This window comes from Xenia sp. Carnegie-2017, unplaced genomic scaffold (assembly GCF_021976095.1).
Source record: "Xenia sp. Carnegie-2017 unplaced genomic scaffold, XeniaSp_v1 HiC_scaffold_1, whole genome shotgun sequence".
In the NCBI taxonomy this organism is placed as follows: domain Eukaryota; kingdom Metazoa; phylum Cnidaria; class Anthozoa; order Malacalcyonacea; family Xeniidae; genus Xenia; species Xenia sp. Carnegie-2017.
Window position 1 is genome coordinate 4,537,063 of NW_025813402.1, and position 19,957 is coordinate 4,557,019.

General features: G+C 33.8%; 4 protein-coding genes across 5 annotated transcripts in view; 1 reads left to right on the top strand and 3 right to left on the bottom strand.

Annotated features, from left to right (window-relative positions):
• LOC124443752 (cell division cycle protein 20 homolog) overlaps positions 1-19,957 on the bottom strand; it is a 42,674-nt gene that overhangs the window by 8,243 nt on the left and 14,474 nt on the right. The window lies entirely within an intron of this gene.
• LOC124443734 (serine/threonine-protein kinase/endoribonuclease IRE1-like) lies at positions 9,510-13,692 on the bottom strand. Its single transcript, XM_046994250.1, has 3 exons — positions 13,120-13,692; positions 10,833-11,542; positions 9,510-10,753 (listed from the first exon to the last, which is right to left on the bottom strand). Exons 1-3 carry the CDS (start codon positions 13,658-13,660, stop codon positions 10,088-10,090), a joined length of 1,917 nt encoding a protein of 638 aa, XP_046850206.1. The 5' UTR covers positions 13,661-13,692; the 3' UTR covers positions 9,510-10,087.
• On the top strand, positions 15,412-16,066 carry LOC124443792. The gene is made up of 2 exons (XM_046994322.1): positions 15,412-15,820; positions 15,906-16,066. Exons 1-2 carry the CDS (start codon positions 15,418-15,420, stop codon positions 16,064-16,066), a joined length of 564 nt encoding a protein of 187 aa, XP_046850278.1. The 5' UTR covers positions 15,412-15,417.
• LOC124443800 lies at positions 16,015-18,477 on the bottom strand. Of its 2 annotated transcripts, XM_046994334.1 has the most exons (3): positions 18,293-18,477; positions 18,050-18,228; positions 16,015-16,748 (listed from the first exon to the last, which is right to left on the bottom strand). In XM_046994334.1, the coding sequence occupies exons 2-3, from the start codon at positions 18,056-18,058 to the stop codon at positions 16,425-16,427; spliced, it is 333 nt and encodes a 110-aa protein (XP_046850290.1). In that variant the 5' UTR covers positions 18,059-18,228; positions 18,293-18,477; the 3' UTR covers positions 16,015-16,424. The 2 variants fall into 2 exon arrangements, with proteins under 2 accessions (XP_046850290.1, XP_046850297.1); XM_046994341.1 differs by having other exon boundaries at positions 18,050-18,477.

A 19,957-nucleotide genomic window follows, 5' to 3' on the forward strand; every position in this document is an offset into this window, starting at 1 on the left:
AGTTCACTGGTTGTTATGGAGTTCATTAGGTTTACTGATATAACCATTGAGCTCTATAAAACCTGGAGGGGCAAAGGGGCCTGGACCATTGAGTTTTATAATAACTGGAGCGGCTATCTCAAGCGCGGCCTTAGATATAATAAGATATCTGATGATGCCAAAAAAATGGCGGATTTCGTCCGCTGCCGCTGAGATTTACCGAAATTAACCGCTTTTCCGAAAATTTCATAATTTCCCACTCCCTCCTGAGGAAAGAGTGAAGAAAATGTATGTGTGTATTTGGGATTCGGCAAGCAATTTTTTGATGAAAATCACGATAAAAACCTACAATTCGTAACAGCGAGTCAACATAGCTTTCCAGTTATCGGCTCCTACGAGGATGTATTTATAACTATCGATGAAAGAGCTATATGTCGGCTACACATCTATGAATGCAGATATGCGTCGTTTTCTTACCAGCGTCAAACTTGTTTCATCGATTAAACTCTTTAGTCTATACAAAAAAGTATATCATAGCTCATCTCCACAGTGGTTCACGGGAGAGAATTTAGCTTATTTGTTATCATTGCTATTTTGCTTCTTTTCGTGGAAAGGCAATGGCTTTTTTCTCCACAATTGTAGGATTTTTATATGTTTCTTTAAAAAAGTAAATATTAAATCTCTGGATATTTACGGATTTTCTGTAATTGAGTTTCATATTAAATTTCAAAAAGACTCAAGTCTGCATAGGTTTGGTAATATTGTATAGAAATTACTTTAAGTAACCTTTTTGTGATGTTCTGAAGTGCAACTGCATCAAATACTTGTAAAGTTGTAGCACATTTTGATTTTGTTATATTGATATATAAATTGGGCAAAATGCAAATAATCATCAAAACACTTATGCTTCCAATGGTGTTTATAATTTATTTTTAGTTTTAATACTTCTACCCTTCTTTTTCACTTTTTTTGTTTTTCCTATATTTTCAATATAAGTGCACAATTTGAATGATTAACACAGTTTTCACTTCAATAATAAATTTCATAAGCAGTTGGTAGTGCATTGTCTCCATCCATAGAATTTGACCATGATCAAATTAAATAACTCTGGATAAGGCAGACAATAAATCAATTATCTTTACAGCATTATCATTTATTTAAGACTCTGCCTGGTCAATAACATCTTCCAGTCATCTTTACTCCTTGGTCTTCCCTGCATGTTGTCAGCAAATAGAACATAACAAGCTCTGCTCCAAATCATGGGTACTGTTGGGGCTGATCATTTCTTTTTGATACGTTTCACAGAGCAAAATGTGTGCAGGGTCTTTTTTGCTTTAGGGAAACTATTTTGCAAATAGATAGGTAAATTTACGATTTCATGCATTAACAAATGACAGAAAATTGCTTTTGTAACATGTATAATTGCTTTTCAATCGTTGACGGACTAACAAAACAAACAACTATCTCACCTGTGAGAAGCGATATGTTCCTTTTTGTGGAAACTACGACAACCAACAATTGAACGATTGAAGTGTTGGCATTATAAAAGAAATGCCAAAAAAGAATCGTCACAGAATATGGAACTAACGATATCCATATTCTGTGATATCGTGTTTGTTTTTGAAAAATTCTTTATAATTTACTATAGACACCAGGGGGAGGTCGAGAATATTATCTTTCTGCAAAGCGATCATTTCAGCGGAAATACGTCCGTTGGCCGCCATTTTTTTGGCATCCTCGCCCCCATAGATATAGTCCTACTATATCTATGCTCGCCCCAGTAAAGTCAGCCGCTCCAGTTATTATAGAACTCAATGGCCTGGACCCATTGAGCTCTATAAGACCTGGAGGGGCAAAGGGGCCTGCACCCCGTGGTCAAAAACATGGCGGTAATGGCGGATTTTGGTTGTCAAAACTTCCACTTTGAGAAAAATTTTTAACATTCGCTCCCTCCCGAATCCGGAACTCTATTACTGCTTATATCAATGACAACCAGCGAAAACAACCACGATACCGTAAGCATAAAATATTGAAAATAATGCTTCAGATTTTTGTGAAATAGACACACACATTTAAATGAGGTAAATCTACTGTAAAATAGCGTATATATTGTCAAGTAATGCTTTAGCTATGTTAGAAATAAATATCAAACGGCATTCTTTACACTGTCAATGTGTTGTTAAGCTTTAATGCATAATCCCATACGCAATACTTGTGTTTTTGACTATTTTATAACAGCTTCGTGCAACTGTCTTTCTTGAATAGATGGGTAAATATTAGTTAAAATGTCCAAAAAGGAGTTAGAAAAAGTTAGCTTACCCCTACGACTTAAGTCGACTGGAAATATATTATAAGTAGGTATGTATTTTTTTTGAGTTTTTTTTGGTAGGATTGATTCTGGGTGTCTTATAAGGTATTATGATATTCTGATAAATCTACTGAGAACTTATGAAGAAAAATATCTCGAACTAGGAGAGCAAAAGAACGAAATTCAGAAATTCTATAATCATGTTGCTGGTTCTGTTTTGAGCCAAGATATTAGTAACTGGATTGTCATCAACAACCATGGATCTACTATTGAACAGAACTACATTAATTTCCCATTGAAAATACGATTTTTTAAATTAAAGTGCATTGGTTTCTCTGACATAACACTTTTCTTATTGCTGCATGAAGGCAAACCTGTTTAAATAATTATAATGTAGGTGAAGATATTTAGCATGTTGTATAATTGTTATTATACAGACATTATTTATAATATTATGGCCTTGTGTAATGTATGTCAAGAACTTATTAATTCTCAAAATGCTAACCTTCTTGCACTACTTTTCTCTTGTGTCCTTACAAATTACAGTTACCTATACTAATTTTTCTAGGTTCAAACAACTTGACAAATTTTGAATTTTACATTATGCCTTTGAATTTTTCTTTTTGTCTTTTGGTAAAAATATCAGTAAATGACTTAAAATCAAGTTTATCTAAAATAGTATTTTGTACAAAATAACTATACATAATTGGAAAAGTCTCATGTTGAAGGCAGATGTGGCTTCTTTTACTAGATTGCTACTCTTATTCTTTTAAATGATATCGTAATTCTTCAAAAGACATAAAAGTTCTTTGTCATCAATTTTGCTTCTTCCACATTCAACTTCATTGCAACCAATGCATCTTATGTGAATTTTAATCACCTGGAATTGAAAACGTATGGATTTTGTCAGATGATGCAGTACTGTATTTAATGTTTCATGCATGTCATGATAAGCTTTTCTTGAGCAAATATTTCAAGGTAGGAGCAAAATTTGGCACATTATTGAACAAAGTAGTTTTATCTTGATTTTGATGTACTAACCTGTTTACTACACTGTGTAACAAACAATTCATTTACAGAAACACCAGATGGCATTTATAAAACTTTTAGCATAAAGCAAACCATTACACACCATCATCATGATTGTCCATAATCTGTCAAATTGTCCAGGCTAGCTGTTTAATACAGGTATTTTTATTGTACGACATGTACCAAAGAGCTCATTAATTAATCTTGCACTGCATTTGATTTCAATACAGCTCTGTCCTTAATATTTGCTTCATATTTTCAGAAAAATATCATGAAAAATCCTCCATTTCAACTCAGTTGAAACAAGGAGTTTTAAGATATGCATATCTCGATAAGAACTGGTTGCTTTGCCTCGTCTAGCAAGCGATTAAGTAAAGAACAAATAAGAATGGATAAACATAACTTAAATTATAACTTAGGAGTAAAAACATTCACAAAATATATAGAATCACACTTCAAGTATTGACTTAAAACAAAACACTGAACACTTTAAATGGTAAACAATCTTACGTTGCTTACCGGTATCATGAAATGTTTCCTTTTCTGGCATTACTTCAGCATCCGTCTACCAAACAAGTTTGCAACATGTTTTAAAGATAAAATTTCTAAAAGTTTTTGTGTTTGGCATTGATATTTTATATAATCGCTATTGTGGTTGTCAAATCCGGGTGGGCGAAAAAAATTTCATTTTATGAGCCCGCGTCTTTCCGCTGACTTTGACAACCAAAATCCGCCATGTTTTTGACCACGCGGCCGCGCGCTGATAATTTATAGTAATTTTGTTTACGTTTCCCCTCCAGGTCTTATAGAACTCAATGCCTGGACCCCGTGGTCAAAAACATGGCGGTAATGGCGGATTTTGGTGTTCAAAACTTCCACTTTAAACATTTTTTTCAATATTCACTCCCTCCTGATTTCTAATACTGTTTGTATGAACGTAAACAAGTGAGAAAAAAAACAATTACGATACCGACAGCATATCATGTGAAAATAATGCTTCAGCATTGCGTGAAAAACACAGTACAGACACACATCAAAATAAAGAAGATCGAGGGTAGAGAAACGCATATTTTTGATGTAACATTTAAGTTATTTTATGACATTTTAGCCTTTTAAAAGTGAAAATCAAACGGCATTCTTTACTAGACCTGTCAATCTCGTCAAACTTATACATTATTTCATGCTTTTGTGTGTTTGACTGTTTGTAAACAGTTTGGTGCACCTATTTTTCTTGCTTCAAATGGATAAATCTGTGTAAAAATGCTCCTAAGGAAGCGAGAAAATGTTTGCTTCAGTCCTACGACATAAGTCAACTGAAAGTTTACCATGGATAAGTATCATAAGTGTATTGTCATTACCTGATAAATCTACTGAAAACTCATAAAGTATGTTGAACTAGAAGAGCTACAAAAAAGAAAAAAATTCAAAACACCATGACACTGTTGCTTGGTAATTTGTATTTTGTAAACAGCTTGGCAGAATCTTGGATCTTTTACTGAACAGAACTACATTAATTTTCCATTGAAATTACAAACTTGGAAACTAAAAGTGCATTGGTTTCTCTGACAAAAAACACTGTGTATTGCTGCATGAAGGCAAAATAGTTATTTGACAGTGTAGGTGAAGAAATTTATCAAGTTCTATAGATATTATTGTGCATTACTTACAGTTTTTTGGAATTGTGTAATATATGTCATTAACAAGATATAATTTTTCAAAAATGCTAATCCCTTCGAGCACTACTACTCTTCTGTTTTGCTTAAAGAACTTACAGCTACCAATACTAATTATTTGTAGAACTCAATGCCTATTATATCTATGTATGAAGAAAACACCAAATGTGGATACTCAGAGAACAAAATGCACTACCAACTGCTTATGAAATTTATTATTGAGGTGAAAACTGTGTTAATCATTCAAATTGTGCACTTATATTGCAAATATAGGAAAAACAAAACAAAGTGAAAAAGAAGGGTAGAAGTATTAAAACTAAAAATGAATTATAAACACCATTGGAAGCATAAGTGTTTTGATGATTATTTGCATTTTGCCCAATTTATATATCAATACAACAAAATCAAAATGTGCTACAACTTTACAAGTATTTGATGCAGTTGCACTTCAGAACATCACAAAAAGGTTACTTAAAGTAATTTCTATACAATATTGTTTGTTTTCATTTACCAAACCTATGCAGACTTGAGTCTTTTTGAAATTTAATATGAAACTCAATTACAGAAAATCCGTAAATATCCAGAGATTTAATATTTACTTTTTTAAAGAAACAAGTAAAAATCCTACAATTGTGGAGAAAAAAGCCATTGCCTTTCCACGAAAAGAAGCAAAATAGCAATGATAACAAATAAGCTAAATTCTCTCCCGTGAACCACTGTGGAGATGAGCTATGATACACTTTTTTGTATAGACTAAAGACTTTTAATCGATGAAACAAGTTTGACGCTGGTAAGAAAACGACGCATATCTGCATTCATAGATGTGTAGCCGACATATAGCTCTTTCGTCGATAGTTATAAATACATCCTCGTAGGAGCCGATAATAGGAAAGCTAGGTTGACTCGCTGTTACGAATTGTAGGTTTTTATCGTGATTTTCATAAAAAAATTGCTTGCCGAATCCCAAATACACACATACATTTTCTTCTCTCTTTCCTCAGGAGGGAGTGGGAAATTACGAAATTTTCGGAAAAGTGGTCAATTTCAGTAAATCTCAGCGGCAACGGACGAAATCCGCCATTTTTTTGGCGTCATCAGATATCTAAGGCCGCGCTTGAGATAGCCGCTCCAGTTATTATAGAACTCAATGATATATATATATGGAGTTCACTGCTTGGACGCCATCTTTGAAGCCTGCATGATCGCCGCCATTGAGGGTACGGAGGCAAAATACATCACTTCGAAATTACCGGATTTTTTGCAAAAAAACAGTGGTCTTCGAGCCAGCTTAATGTCTAAAAACCTTAAACAATGTTTGGACTTTAATATAAAACAAGTTTGAACGACATTTGTGCATGTTTAAGCTTTTTTTTAGAAGGATGAAAGGCGAACTTTGTTTTGGCACGTGAAAACATGCCTTATAACTTGAATACAAAACTGACACCCCTCGTTTTTTTTCATTAAAAGGATGTAAAATGCACTTGTCTATCCTTATAATATTGTTTAAATCTTTGAAAATGATGCTGTCAGGGCAAAAAACGCTGTTTTTCGGTAATTTTTGTGTTTCCGAGCAAAATTAGCTCGCCCCAGTCCTTTTTGAAAGTTCAGAGCATAAACAAAAAGAAAAACACTTTGCAAAATATTTCAAAAAGTTAGCAAAAGAATATTTTGAGTTCGTTTTAAAAAAACTGTTATGTCATATTATTATGTTATTATTAATTGCACCATTAATGAGTCAAAAGGGTCAATACCCACTTAAAAAAAAGACAAAAACACAATTGACACTCCATATTCATAACTTTTGAAACACCTAAGTAAAAATTGTACTGTAATACAAGTATGAAAAAGATTATTAGCCTAATATCATAGAATCATCATATGTTTTCACAAATATGACCAAACATTTTAAACACACATCCTAAAATTAAATATATTACATATACATTTATCATTATCTGTATTACAAGAAAAAAGTAATTTTACAATCAATATGATATACTATAAAATTTTGATACAGGATATAGCTTTGCTTGCTTTATAATCATATTAAAACCCTGGTTCAAACCACTGAAGATGAGGGTTGCTTTTTGGCATTTATGTAGAGCAGGTTATATTAGCAATACTTGTCATGTTGTACACTTGGCTATTTATTTATAAGCATGAACTTGCTGATAAAATGCTCAATACACAAATATGGATGCATGTCAAATCTTCCACCAGTTCTTAAGAAGTGGGAGAAGTAAATGACAAGAACCAACAATCACCCACAATACAAAATTTCAAATCATCACTTTCACACATTACAAAAAGAGCATGTGAAATTCTTACAAAGCAAGTCTAACTTTGAAAGCAATAAAATTGTTATGAAGCATGTTGTATTAAGTGGATTGTGTGTATTTTGCACAGCATTCAAAGATACAGACTACCTGTTATCAGTTTTATCTTAAATTTTTGGTCTTTCGATGACAAATAAGAAATTCATATTTCGAAGAAAGTTCTTACTTTTATGTTTAATATAACACAGCGTTACGTATACAAAACATGTCTTGGAACGTCCACAAAGCATCTTAACACATTAATAACCAAATTTTGCTAACGGTTTTGAAAAAAATAAAACATTTAGGCTAGCATTCTATTTCCAAGTTAGCAGTTTTTGCAAAACAATCCGTCACGCAAATAAAACAGTCCATGCGAGATACACGCGAAGCGGCAAATCAGCTTCTAAGTGGCTTCAAACAAGTCTAGGTTTGTTTATAATGAGTTAGCCTTCCAGTTGTTGTAGAGTTCATTGGGTCAAAGCTGATATCATGCAATTACTTGCAAGTCATGACGGTTACATAAACTGGTTTACTCTATTAATGAAAAAAATTAATGTGACCATAGTATTTCAAGAAAACAATAGCAGAATACGCCAATACATCGCCGTAAAATTGATTTCAAGTGTAGCTCGATTTGAAAGCATCAGCAGTGAAGAAGGCATAAGATACTGGAATTTGCACATCTAAATATCATATCACAGCACAATCTGCCACAAAATATTCAATCGAACGTCGTGGAATTATCTTCCGATATTTATTGCTAAGTAAAACGAGTTGGAGATAACAGTTTGAAAGATTTTTCACGATTTATATAAAGTATATTGTTCACTGTACATAATTGAATATTGCACTGGATTATTGTACCAGAAATGCATTTTTCTGGTGTTTCTGGTCGGCAAACGAATATAGCTATGTCAAGATGTGAGTAATCAATACGTTCAGAAATTATTTACAGAAAAAATGTGAAGAGTCTACCTCTGTTACACCAAATTTTTTGTGAAGTATAATATAGCAAGTCACTTGTGAAACTATTGATACCACAGGTTGATACATAGCACTCTGTCCAACACGGGCAAAATATTTACTTATTAAAGCAAGAAGAGTCACCAGACTTGTAGTCTTGACTGTGTTTTACACATATATATAAGCAATGTATTGTCATAGTGTAAACCAGTGTTATATATGGCCACTGCCCACAGTGCTTAATGTACTGTTATGGTGATGTTATGCTACTGTTTTCAACATTTTTATTGTCTTTTTTTCCCATTCAGTTATGTATATGCATATAAAACTTTCTACACAGTGTTGTTATTGAAAATATCAAACCTAAATTATTTATTCTGAGCAAAATATTTAATTTGTACTTGTAACCTTGCTTCTTAACAGCAGTTATGTATTACAACAGCAGTTATGTATTATATTATCCGTTGTGTTACTTGTACAGTTTAGCTAACATCTTTATTTGAAACAGTGTAAATATTTAAGTATAATTTAATTTTGACGGTACAATCAAACAGAAAATATATTGAAAAAGATTTCATACCGCTCATCGTTATGCTTGCTGTACATCAATCAGCACAATACATCCATAGATCGAGTATGATATCGCTGTATTTGCCACACGAAATAAGCCACACTATCGCAGATTGTCCTGTGATATGATATTTAGATGTGCAAATTCCAGTATCTTAAGCCTTCGTCGCTGCTGATGCTTTCAAATCGAGCTACACTTGAAATCGATTTTACGGCGATGCATTGGCGTATTCTGCAATTTTTTTCTTAAAAACTATAGTGACAATGATTTATTTCATAAATAATGCAAAAAAGTTGATGCAACCTTCGCGATTTGCTAATAATTGCGAGATATTAACTTGGACCACATATTTCCTAATACAACGCCATAGTGATTCTCACTACTCTGGGGCTCCGGAAGTAAATTTGTCCGGCTTCAACTTGCATGTCAGTTGCACTATCTAGTGTATTATTAGATCTGTGGTAATACCCATTTAGAATGAGCGAAACGGGTGCAAGACCAGACTTTTAAGCTGCGTGCTATACCGGATTCACTCTTCATTTGCTGTAAAGGCTTCATTTGTTTTTTTTAATTGCCTTTGTTCAGTCTCTTCAGATAATTGATTGTGCTTCTGGCATTAACCATTATCACTGCCTTTTAATACTTTAATAAACGGGACCTTGGTAATATTGTAACTCCAGAAATACCATTTACTATCGTATAAGAGTTTTATTATGTATTTTATAAAGTTGACTTTAAATGTCATACGCCTTCAACAAAAGCAATTGAGAACAAAATTTAAATAATCAGATATTATATCATTCAATAATGTAAGCTAGATGCAGAAATGTGAATATGCATCATCCAAATACGTCGTGAAAAGTGTTTTGCTACTTTACATGTATAAAATAAAACCTTTAACTACCGTATCGTTGATTTCTTATTTGTTTTCCTGTCAGTAAACTTTTCATTGTGGTTCGCTTTCATTAAAAACTGAAAAAGTTCTTAAGTTCTGGGTTGTTTTTCAATTCGTCATTTCACCAGACAACCGCACGTACCCGAACTGGGATTTCAAAAAGAACTCTTTAGGATCATCGACTTTATAAAATAGATGGTTTTAGTGCTGGTCGCAATCAATCGATCTGTCAATGAAAGCCAGCAATCAAAATAATCATATACGTAAAAAATTTATTTGTCTTTTCCAATCTGAGTAAATTTTATTTTACACGGTATATTTCCTGTTCACTTGCCTTTTCACAAACTGTTTTTACTGTTTAAAAACTGTTTGTTTTTGATGTGGTTTCTTTTCACTGAAATTGAAAAAGTTCTTGAGATCTGGATTGTTTTTCAATTCTTCATTGGATCTCACAGTAGCATGCACTCGAACAGGGAGATTGGGGAATTTTTTGAGAATATACGCCTTGTGATCGCCAATCTTATAAAATGGTTCTGGTTGAGGTTTTGGCCGTGGTCGATCGTTCCAATGTTGGTTAATATTTCGAATAAGTCTTAAACATTCTGTCCATGAAGAGTCATATGTAAAAATATTTCCAGTCACCACGTCCGTTCTAAAGTAATCATAAACATCACTGTCTATTTTACTTTTCCAATCTGAGGATTCACTATTCAATTGTTGAACGACACTACACAGGGGATCATTTGTCTTAATCTGCTGAAGATTTCCAACTTTACATAATAAGTCAAATTTCTCGTCATCCGACATAAGAAATGGATGTTTTAACGCCACGGTAGCCGATGGTCTGTCTTCTGGTTCTCGGTTTAACATCCACGATAGAAGGTCTTTCAGTGCTTCATCCTTGATTTCCTCCAAGCCAACAGGTTTTCCATTTAACATATTGTCCAATCTATGCCGTTTAGTTCCAAACGGGTGTTTTCCTTTTGTTGCAATATAATAAGTTACCATTCCTGCATTCTAAAAAGATTAACAATGTAATGTTACAAATTGACTTTATACATGCATGTCGTGCAAATGGTTATATTCCTGCACCTACCATTACATCAGACTCTTTCTTGTACCGTCCTTTATCGACTGTATCTTTATCTTCACAATATGATTCAGGAGCAATCCAATACTCAGTTCCCGTGTTAGGCTTGCTTTCATATGTCGTACAATCATTATTCAACATTCGACTAATGCCAAAATCAGCTATCAGAAATTTGCCTTGTGAATCTCGAAGAACATTGGTGGGCTTTAAATCACGATGAAGAATAGGATTTGGGCCACTATGAAGATCAGCTAATCCTTGCAAAATTTGTCTGAGAATTTCGGGAACAGCTTTTTGAAGATCATGTAAAGTAGACGATTCTACGAAACTCTCCAATGATTCTTCACATAAGTCTAATATCAAATATACATATTCTGTTCCAGTCTCTTCCTCTAGGAAAGAATAATTCACAACATATTTCGACTTTCTTGCGTTGAATTCATTTAAAATTTTCTTTTCGTGCAGCGCAAGCTGGATGTAGCTATCTCGACGTATTTGTTTCACTGCTTTACCGTAACCATCCTTACCCAGTCCAAGATAAACACGTGTTCCATCACTTCCTTTGCCAATGCAAAACTCTTCTGAGAAAATTACTCGTACATTGCCCACCACTTTAACCTCAACACTGGAATTGCGTCCATATTCAATCAATTTTAAAAACAATTCTCTATGTTTCGTTGATTCATCAATGTATTTCCACTCTTGCAATATTAATTCTAAAAAAAATAGATAAAACATTACATTCAAGGGTGAAAGAAACGAAATTAATACGTCAAAATAGCTTAAACTTTCCCAATCAGGAAAGGATATTATTAGCTACCGCACATTTTTGAAAAAACTTATCAACAACCATTAGACAAATCATAAGTTCTTTAATTGCACAATCAAATCTAGCAACATTTGAGGTTAGATTATACCATACAATTTATCACAAAAACTTCTTTCTGCAGTAATTTCATATATATTTTTTTAAGAAATAACCTTACGTTTTTGGAAAATATTAAATTTAAATTTATAGAGCATATTTTTTAGAGTCTAAAAATTTTTATAGCAGAAAATAACAAAATAGCTTCATATAATTTTTCTTTCCATTCTCGACACTCATCTCTTAGATACACTATCTTATGTTTAATGCCAAATATGAACATTGAAGTTTGATTAGCAGCAAAAACTCAACAATTATTCTCTCAAACCTTGTTAGAACACCATTAAAGTGCCAATGAAATCAAAACTTTCCTAGTTAAATTATATTTACATTAACCAGAACTTTTGAGATGAATGCTTTCTAAAACCTTTTATGTGTAACTTTTTCATTCTAAAAATACTGAAGTGAAGTCCTTGTTATTACCAATTTATCTAACTTGTGACATCATATTGCATGCAAAATGAGTCGCTGCCATGTTTTAAATAAACTTCATTTTCCTGACAACTCTACGTTGATAATAGTAAGCAGTATTATATATCATTAACACATCACAAAGAAAGAAACTCTGCAAAGTTGAAGTAAAGTATTAGCAAATATACCGAATAATTCTAGTTTATTATACAATGTGACGTCACAAGTTAGATGAATCGAACATAACAAAAGCTTCAATATTATGAGAACGAAAAGAGATACGCATAAGTTAGTAGAGAAATTCCGTTGTCATATTAAAATTTCTAATTTGAAAATCACGTTTTACTAATTTGAAAAATTTCTCGTATAATAGAACGCTCCTTTGGAGATCTCTTATAAATAAACTTAGAGAGCAATTGAGCAAATCATTTTCATGCTTTCACATAAAATTTTCAGATCAATTTTATATCTATCCATCTGCCTGACTATTTATTGGTCTATTTGTTTATATATATTTGTATTATGTTTAATGTAGACTATGGTGGCTTTCACAAGAAATCAGTCGACCACAATTGAAGATATGAATACCCCCCTCCCCCACCCATTATAAATGACATAATATTTTCTTGCATGGCATAGTATAAATGACATAATATTTTTTGCTGCAAAAAGTATTACACTGAAACCAAGCTGTAATTTATATATATTCACTTCGCTTGCGATAAGAGGAAGATCAACGGCAATAGACAGTCCAGGTACAGGTACCAATGCACCAACTGCTGATGCTGTTGCTATCTTCCAAATTCGGCCTAAAACATATGACTATTAAGGTTCATATAGAAAACATACCAGTTTTTAGATTTTGAGCTCAGACTTAGAATCCTAGGATGCTATGCAACAGTAAGTTTCTTTTTACAGGGGGAATGTCAACATAAATGAAACACACGAAAGACATACCTCGAAGAACATCAGCTTTTCGATTCAGAATGTCTGTAGAAGGGCTGGTCTGTACACCTAAGGACAAAGTGAGACACTCTCGTTGTCGAAACGGCAGAACGTCGAGAATAGACTGGGTTAAACGTGCAAAATCCCATTTGGTAGGATGGTGGTTACTGATAAGAAACACTTTATCTTCGTTCAATCCATGACGGACGCCTTGAAAATTTTTCCAACAATCAGTGCGAATCTTCTTCAACATTTCTTCTTCTTTGAACGCTTTCTTTCGTTTCTCGTTGTTGTAATCCACATCGATGTGCGTGCGAATGAAAAAGAAAGACTTGTCGATAGAGATAATTTTTTTCGCTAGAATCAGATCATTTTCAGTGAATCGTCCCCTGGTGAAAATCAAGAAGGTGTCGTACTTCTCCCAGTTTACTTTTTCACAGTACGTGGGTAAATCAGGATAGTTGGGTCTTCCAATGCCGGGAAGATCCCAGAAAATAATTTTGGGATTTGTTGGATGAGGATATGATGTCGCCATCAAAGTTATCTCTGTCATTCCAGTTTCTGCTGCGTCTTCATCCTCTTCTCGAAGTCTATAATTAAGAAATATAGCTGCAATTTGATGTTCTGCTCATTTAAAGTCCAGTTAGCGAAATGCTCGTCTAGCTGTAGCCCGGTTCAATACTGTTAATATTACTTCTTGTATAAAGTATTTGGGCTTGGGTTCAGTCGCTTGCCGCAATTTTGTGTGAGGGAGCATAAGTAGAGGGGAAGAAAAATTTTCCATGTGAACTACTCGTTTCTCCGCTTTTTCCGTAGATGAGAAATGCTGTAGTGAACAGGTATGACGACCGAAGGAGCGTAATTTGAGCACAAAAGTTGAGCAATGACAAAATAACAGCCCTCTGTGATGGCATGATTGAAAGTTGTATTAATCCATTTTATTTAAAGGGGAAGTCAGAGTTCGGAACTACGGTGGGTCACAAGGGCCACCACACAAAATAAAAATATTAATACACACACAAAATAAAATTACACACAAAATACATTATACACACACAATATAAAAATACACACACAAAATAAAAATACACACACAAAATAAAAATACACACGCAAAATACATTATACACACACAAAATAAAAATGCACACACAAAATAAAAATACACACACAAAATAAAAATACACACACAAATATGATCGCGGGCGCTTGCAGTGTCGGATGGTCTGACTATCATATTATCAGTTTGTAATAATCAGATATCTTAATTGTGATTTTAATATGTGGTCGACTTGTCGTCGTATTTAACTGTTTCAACAGCGAAACATTTGAAATTACATTTGGAAAGGAATCGAAAGCAAGCTCTTGCATAATCCTGGCATAATTATGTTTTGTGCCAACTGTGGTGCACAATCACTTGACGAAGCTTCTTTTGTCAAATGCGTGTGCGTTTGGGAAGATTAACTTTGCCAAAATGTTCTGAAGCGTCAATGACGAGTAGCGTCTCTTCAAGCAGTTGCCCTCGAGCTCTGCAAGTCCGTTAACTTCAACTTCAAGTACCCCAAAGCTGTTTATAACAAATACAGGACAGGCTAGAGCAATAATGTCCTTTCAAAGGACAACACATTAACCTTAATTTTAACCAGAATACGGGGAGCAATATCGTAAGCAACTTTGAAATAATTGATCACAGTGAAATCAGTGAATTTTGTTATATACTCTGGAAGTTGGAACCATTAGAACTTTGAAAACAAATGCGATCAATTACGAGCAATTCCTGAGTAAGCCGACACTGCAAGCGCCCGCAATCATATTTTGTGTGTGTATTTTATTTTGTGTGTGTATTTTATTTTGCGTGTATTTTTATTTTGTGTGTTTATTTTATTTTGTGTGTGTATTTTTATTTGTGTGTATTTTTATTTTGTGTGTGTTTTTTTTATTTTGCGTGTGTATTTTTATTTTGTGTGTGTATTAATATTTTTATTTTGTGTGGTGGCCCTTGTGAGCCACCGTACGGAACAACTTTGGCCCAAATGAAAGATTATATTTTTATTAGCTTAAGCCCGCCGCACACTAGCGTACTTGCCGCGCGTACTTGTTATTCGTGACAAGTTGGATCGACAAAAATTCCTAGTGTGCGCGGAAGTTTCGAACAACATTTGTCATTCGTGACAGATATTCCAAATATCAAACATGTTTGATATTTTTTGTCACGAGTAACAAAAATCCCAAGTGTGCGGCCGACGAAAAGCAAGTCCTCCTACAATGATGACACTACGCATGCGCACATTAAATTAATGTAAACACAATATGGCGGATAGCAGTGATGGCAGTGACACTAATAGCAGTGACACTAATATCAGTGACACCAACACAGATAGCAATAATGATAGTTCCTCAGAAGACGAAAAAGTTTTGCTATTGATTTTGTTGTTGAGAAAGCGACGGAGACGTTTGAGAGCTGTACATCGTAAGTTGTGGACAAAGCGATGGATCCAAAGAAGACAATCGCAAGGAGTATTTAACAATCTCGTTCGAGAATTAAATGCAGAGGATCCAGAGAAATTTCGACAATTCCATCGACTTGATCGGGATTGCTTTGATAATATCTTACAATTGGTTCTGCCTTACATTACTAAGATGGATACACACTTGAGACCAGCAGTGAAACCTTGCGAGCGTCTATCCGTAACTTTGCGTTTCCTCGCCACAGGTTCGAACTGAGGAAATATATTATCTTTTTTGTTCAATTCATTCCTGTACATGAGCAACTTATTATTTATGTTATTTTAACTTAGGAGAAACATTCAGGAGTTTGTCATTCCAGTTTCGTATCGGTGAACGAACAATTTCTGAAATTGTGGAAGAGACATGCCAAGCTCTGTATATGTCTCTAAAACAACAATATTTGAAGGTAATAAAAGTTTTAATAGGCAATATATTGAACATGTCACTTTGAAATAAACTTTAGACAAGTTATGTTTAGATAATACAAAATTTCATGATACAAATATGTTTACAAATGGTTGTCAAGTGTTGTGTTGTTCAATGTTCATGTACATTGGATCCAGTGTGCTGTCTTTGGAATGGGAGACTGTAATGTTGATTATTCAGTTGAGATTGAAATCTTGAAACTATATCATCAACTTTGGATCTATTTGTTGGGTGGTTTAATGGCCAAAAAGTTTGATCTTGTGAAGAAGTAGGTGTTACCATTCCAAAAGTCTGCCTAGTCAAAAGCTCTCCATTTTGTGCTTGGAACAAAATGTTATTGATGTGATGTTGAGCCACAAAACGTACTTTGGGTTCTAGTTCTGCTAATGTGTCACATATCGACCAAAAGTATCCGTTTGGTTCTTTCGTTTATTGTCAGTTTTTAGTTTCTTATTTTGTTTTTCTGACATTGACTTAGCCAATCCTTTGATGAGATGGTATTCTTCTTCTGCTTGCTTCTTTCTACTATTTTTTAACTGAAATGGCTCTTTAGTTGATCTTGTTAAGGGAATGTCAATCTCATCTCCCTCCAAAGGAGTTGGACTTGGTGTTTCTATATTAGCTTGATAAGACATGTTATCATCAGCAACACTTTCTTCATCAGGTTGATCAATTATGCTAGTATCTGATGGAGAGTCACAGTGCTCCTAAAATGTTTTATGAAAAATATAATTTAAATGTTATTTTTAGACTCCAACTTCTGCTAATGAATGGTTAGAAATATCGAAAGATTTTGAAAGGAAGTGGAACTATCCGCTTTTATTGGGGCTTGATGGGAAGCATATTGCCATACAACAGCCTGTTTCAAGTGGTTCAGAATTTTTTAACTACAAACATTTCTTTCGTATTGCTAGTGGCTCTTGTTGATGCTAACTATAAGTTTTATATATGTGAGTGTTGGTGCCTCAGGGCGGCTGGAGATAGTGGTGTGTACAATGAATCAACTCTGAAAAAGCATTGGATCAGAACACTCTAGATCTGCCACTACCTGCTCCTCTTCAACCAAATTCAGTATGTAAAGTACATTATCATATTGTTGCAGATGATGCTTTTTCCATGAGCAAAGCATTAATGAAGCCCTATCCTCATAGACATTTAGACAGAGGGAAACGAATTTTTAACTACCGTCTTTCGAGAGCAAGGCGAGTGGTGGAAAATGCTTTTGGAATTTTTGCTCATAGGTGGCGTGTGTTTCTTACAACATTACGATTAAGTCCAAAGAAGGTTACACAGTTGATTTTAGCAGCCTGCTGTTTGCACAACTACTTAGTGGAAAAACAAAAATCAACATACACAGCAGCTGCAGATGTTGAAAACAGAGACCATAGCATTTCAAATGGGCCATGGAGAGGTGATCCATGCTTAGCTAGTTTAAACAAATTTAATTCAGATAGGAACCCATCAAGAAATGCTAAAACACAACGTGAGTATCTGACCACATTCTTTAATGGCAATGGCTCAGTCCCATGGCAGGATCTTATGATCAAATGAACAGTTTAGATGAAGACTTTTTAATGCATCCCAGGTTAATATTGGTTATTGTTAAATTACCTTACTGATTAACTGAACTTCTAAACAATGCATTTCAATTTAGAAGATAACTAAGACTAAATTATATTTTAAAACAATTAACTGCTATCTTGCCTCATGAAAATTGAAAAGGGAGCAATAGTCTTGTACGAAATATTTCATGATATTAAAATAAAACTTTTCACCTCTCCCTGTTTCTCATCAACATCTAAATGGACATAAACAGGAACAATATGCACTAATACATAAATTCATGTATCTGATTTACATGTTGATGATCCATAAATTTTTCTACTTTCCTTTTTACAGATTTTCTAGCACAAAAATATATGTCATATAGTATCAATGAGAAAATTTGGCAACATGTAACCAAACAATTTGATGTGTCTAATTTAATGTTTGCACGGATGCTACTTACAGAATCCATATTGGATATAGGGACTCTTGTTGCAATTTAAGGTGCCAGAAACTGCAGCTTTTCCAACAACCAGGTTCCTCTCTTTGTCGGATTTTTCCGTGCACTTCCACTTGGAGCAATCTTTTTAGCACTTGTATAACTGTTCCTGAGGGACTTCAGCTTAGCTTTTACTCATTCAACTGCAATATACAGATGATATAATATAAGGGGGAATACAGCACATGGCAAAGATTCATAACTTACCAGTTTTTCCTAACTTTTCTGCAATATTTTGATAAGCTTTCTCGCGTGCATCACGGTTCTTGAAGTCGGACGATCGCACATCGTATAAACACCGATAATCAGGCCAGATATCAACCAACTGGTCTTCTAAGATAGCTTCCGTAACAATTTCACTACATTCGTTCTGATTTAACGCGTCAATGCCATTGAGCTCTATAAGACCTGGAGGGGAAACGTCAACAAAATTACTATAAATTATCAGCGCGCGGCCGCGTGGTCAAAAACATGGCGGATTTTGGTTGTCAAAGTCAGCGGAAAGACGCGGGCTCATAAAATGAAATTTTTTTCGCCCACCCGGATTTGACAACCACAATAGCGATTATATAAAATATCAATGCCAAACACAAAAACTTTTAGAAATTTTATCTTTAAAACATGCTGCAAACTTGTTTGGTATACGGATGCTGAAGAGGAAACATTTCATGATACCGGTAAGCAACGTAAGATGGTTTACCATTTAAAGTGTTCAGTGTTTTGTTTTAAGTCAATACTTGAAGTGTGATGGCATATATTTTGTGAATGTTTTTACTTCTAAGTTATAATTTAAGTTATGTATATCCAGTCTTATTTGTTCTTTACTTAATCGCTTGCTAGACGAGGCAAAGCAACCAGTTCTTATCGAGATATGCATATCTTAAAACTCCTTGTTTCAACTGAGTTGAAATGGAGGATTTTTTCATGATATTTTTCTGAAAATATGAAGCAAATATTAAGGACAGAGCTGTATTGAAATCAAATGCAGTGCAAGATTAATTAATGAGCTCTTTGGTACATGTCGTACAATAAAAAATACCTGTATTAAACAGCTAGCCTGGACAATTTGACAGATTATGGACAATCATGATGATGGTGTGTAAAGGTTTGCTTTATGCTAAAAGTTTTATAAATGCCATCTGGTGTTTCTGTAAATGAATTGTTTGTTACACAGTGTAGTAAACAGGTTAGTACATCAAAATCAAGATAAAACTACTTTGTTCAATAATGTGCCAAATTTTGCTCCTACCTTGAAATATTTGCTCAAGAAAAGCTTATCATGACATGCATGAAACATTAAATACAGTACTGCATCATCTGACAAAATCCATATGTTTTTCAATTCCAGGTGATTAAAAATTCACATAAGATGCATTGGTTGCAATGAAGTTGAATGTGGAAGAAGCAAAAATTGATGGCAAAGAACTTTTTATGTCTTTTGAAGAATTACGATATCATTTAAAAGAATAAGAGTAGCAATCTAGTAAAAGAAGCCACATCTGCCTTCAACATGAGACTTTTCCAATTATGTATAGTTATTTTGTACAAAATACTATTTTAGATAAACTTGATTTTTAAGTCATTCACTGATATTTTTACCAAAAGACAAAAAGAAAAATTCAAAGGCATAATGTAAAATTCAAAAATTTGTCAAGTTGTTTGAACCTAGAAAAATTAGTATAGGTAACTGTAATTTGTAAGGACACAAGAGAAAAGTAGTGCAAGAAGGTTAGCATTTTGAGAATTAATAAGTTCTTGACATACATTACACAAGGCCATAATATTATAAATAATGTCTGTATAATAACAATTATACAACATGCTAAATATCTTCACCTACATTATAATTATTTAAACAGGTTTGCCTTCATG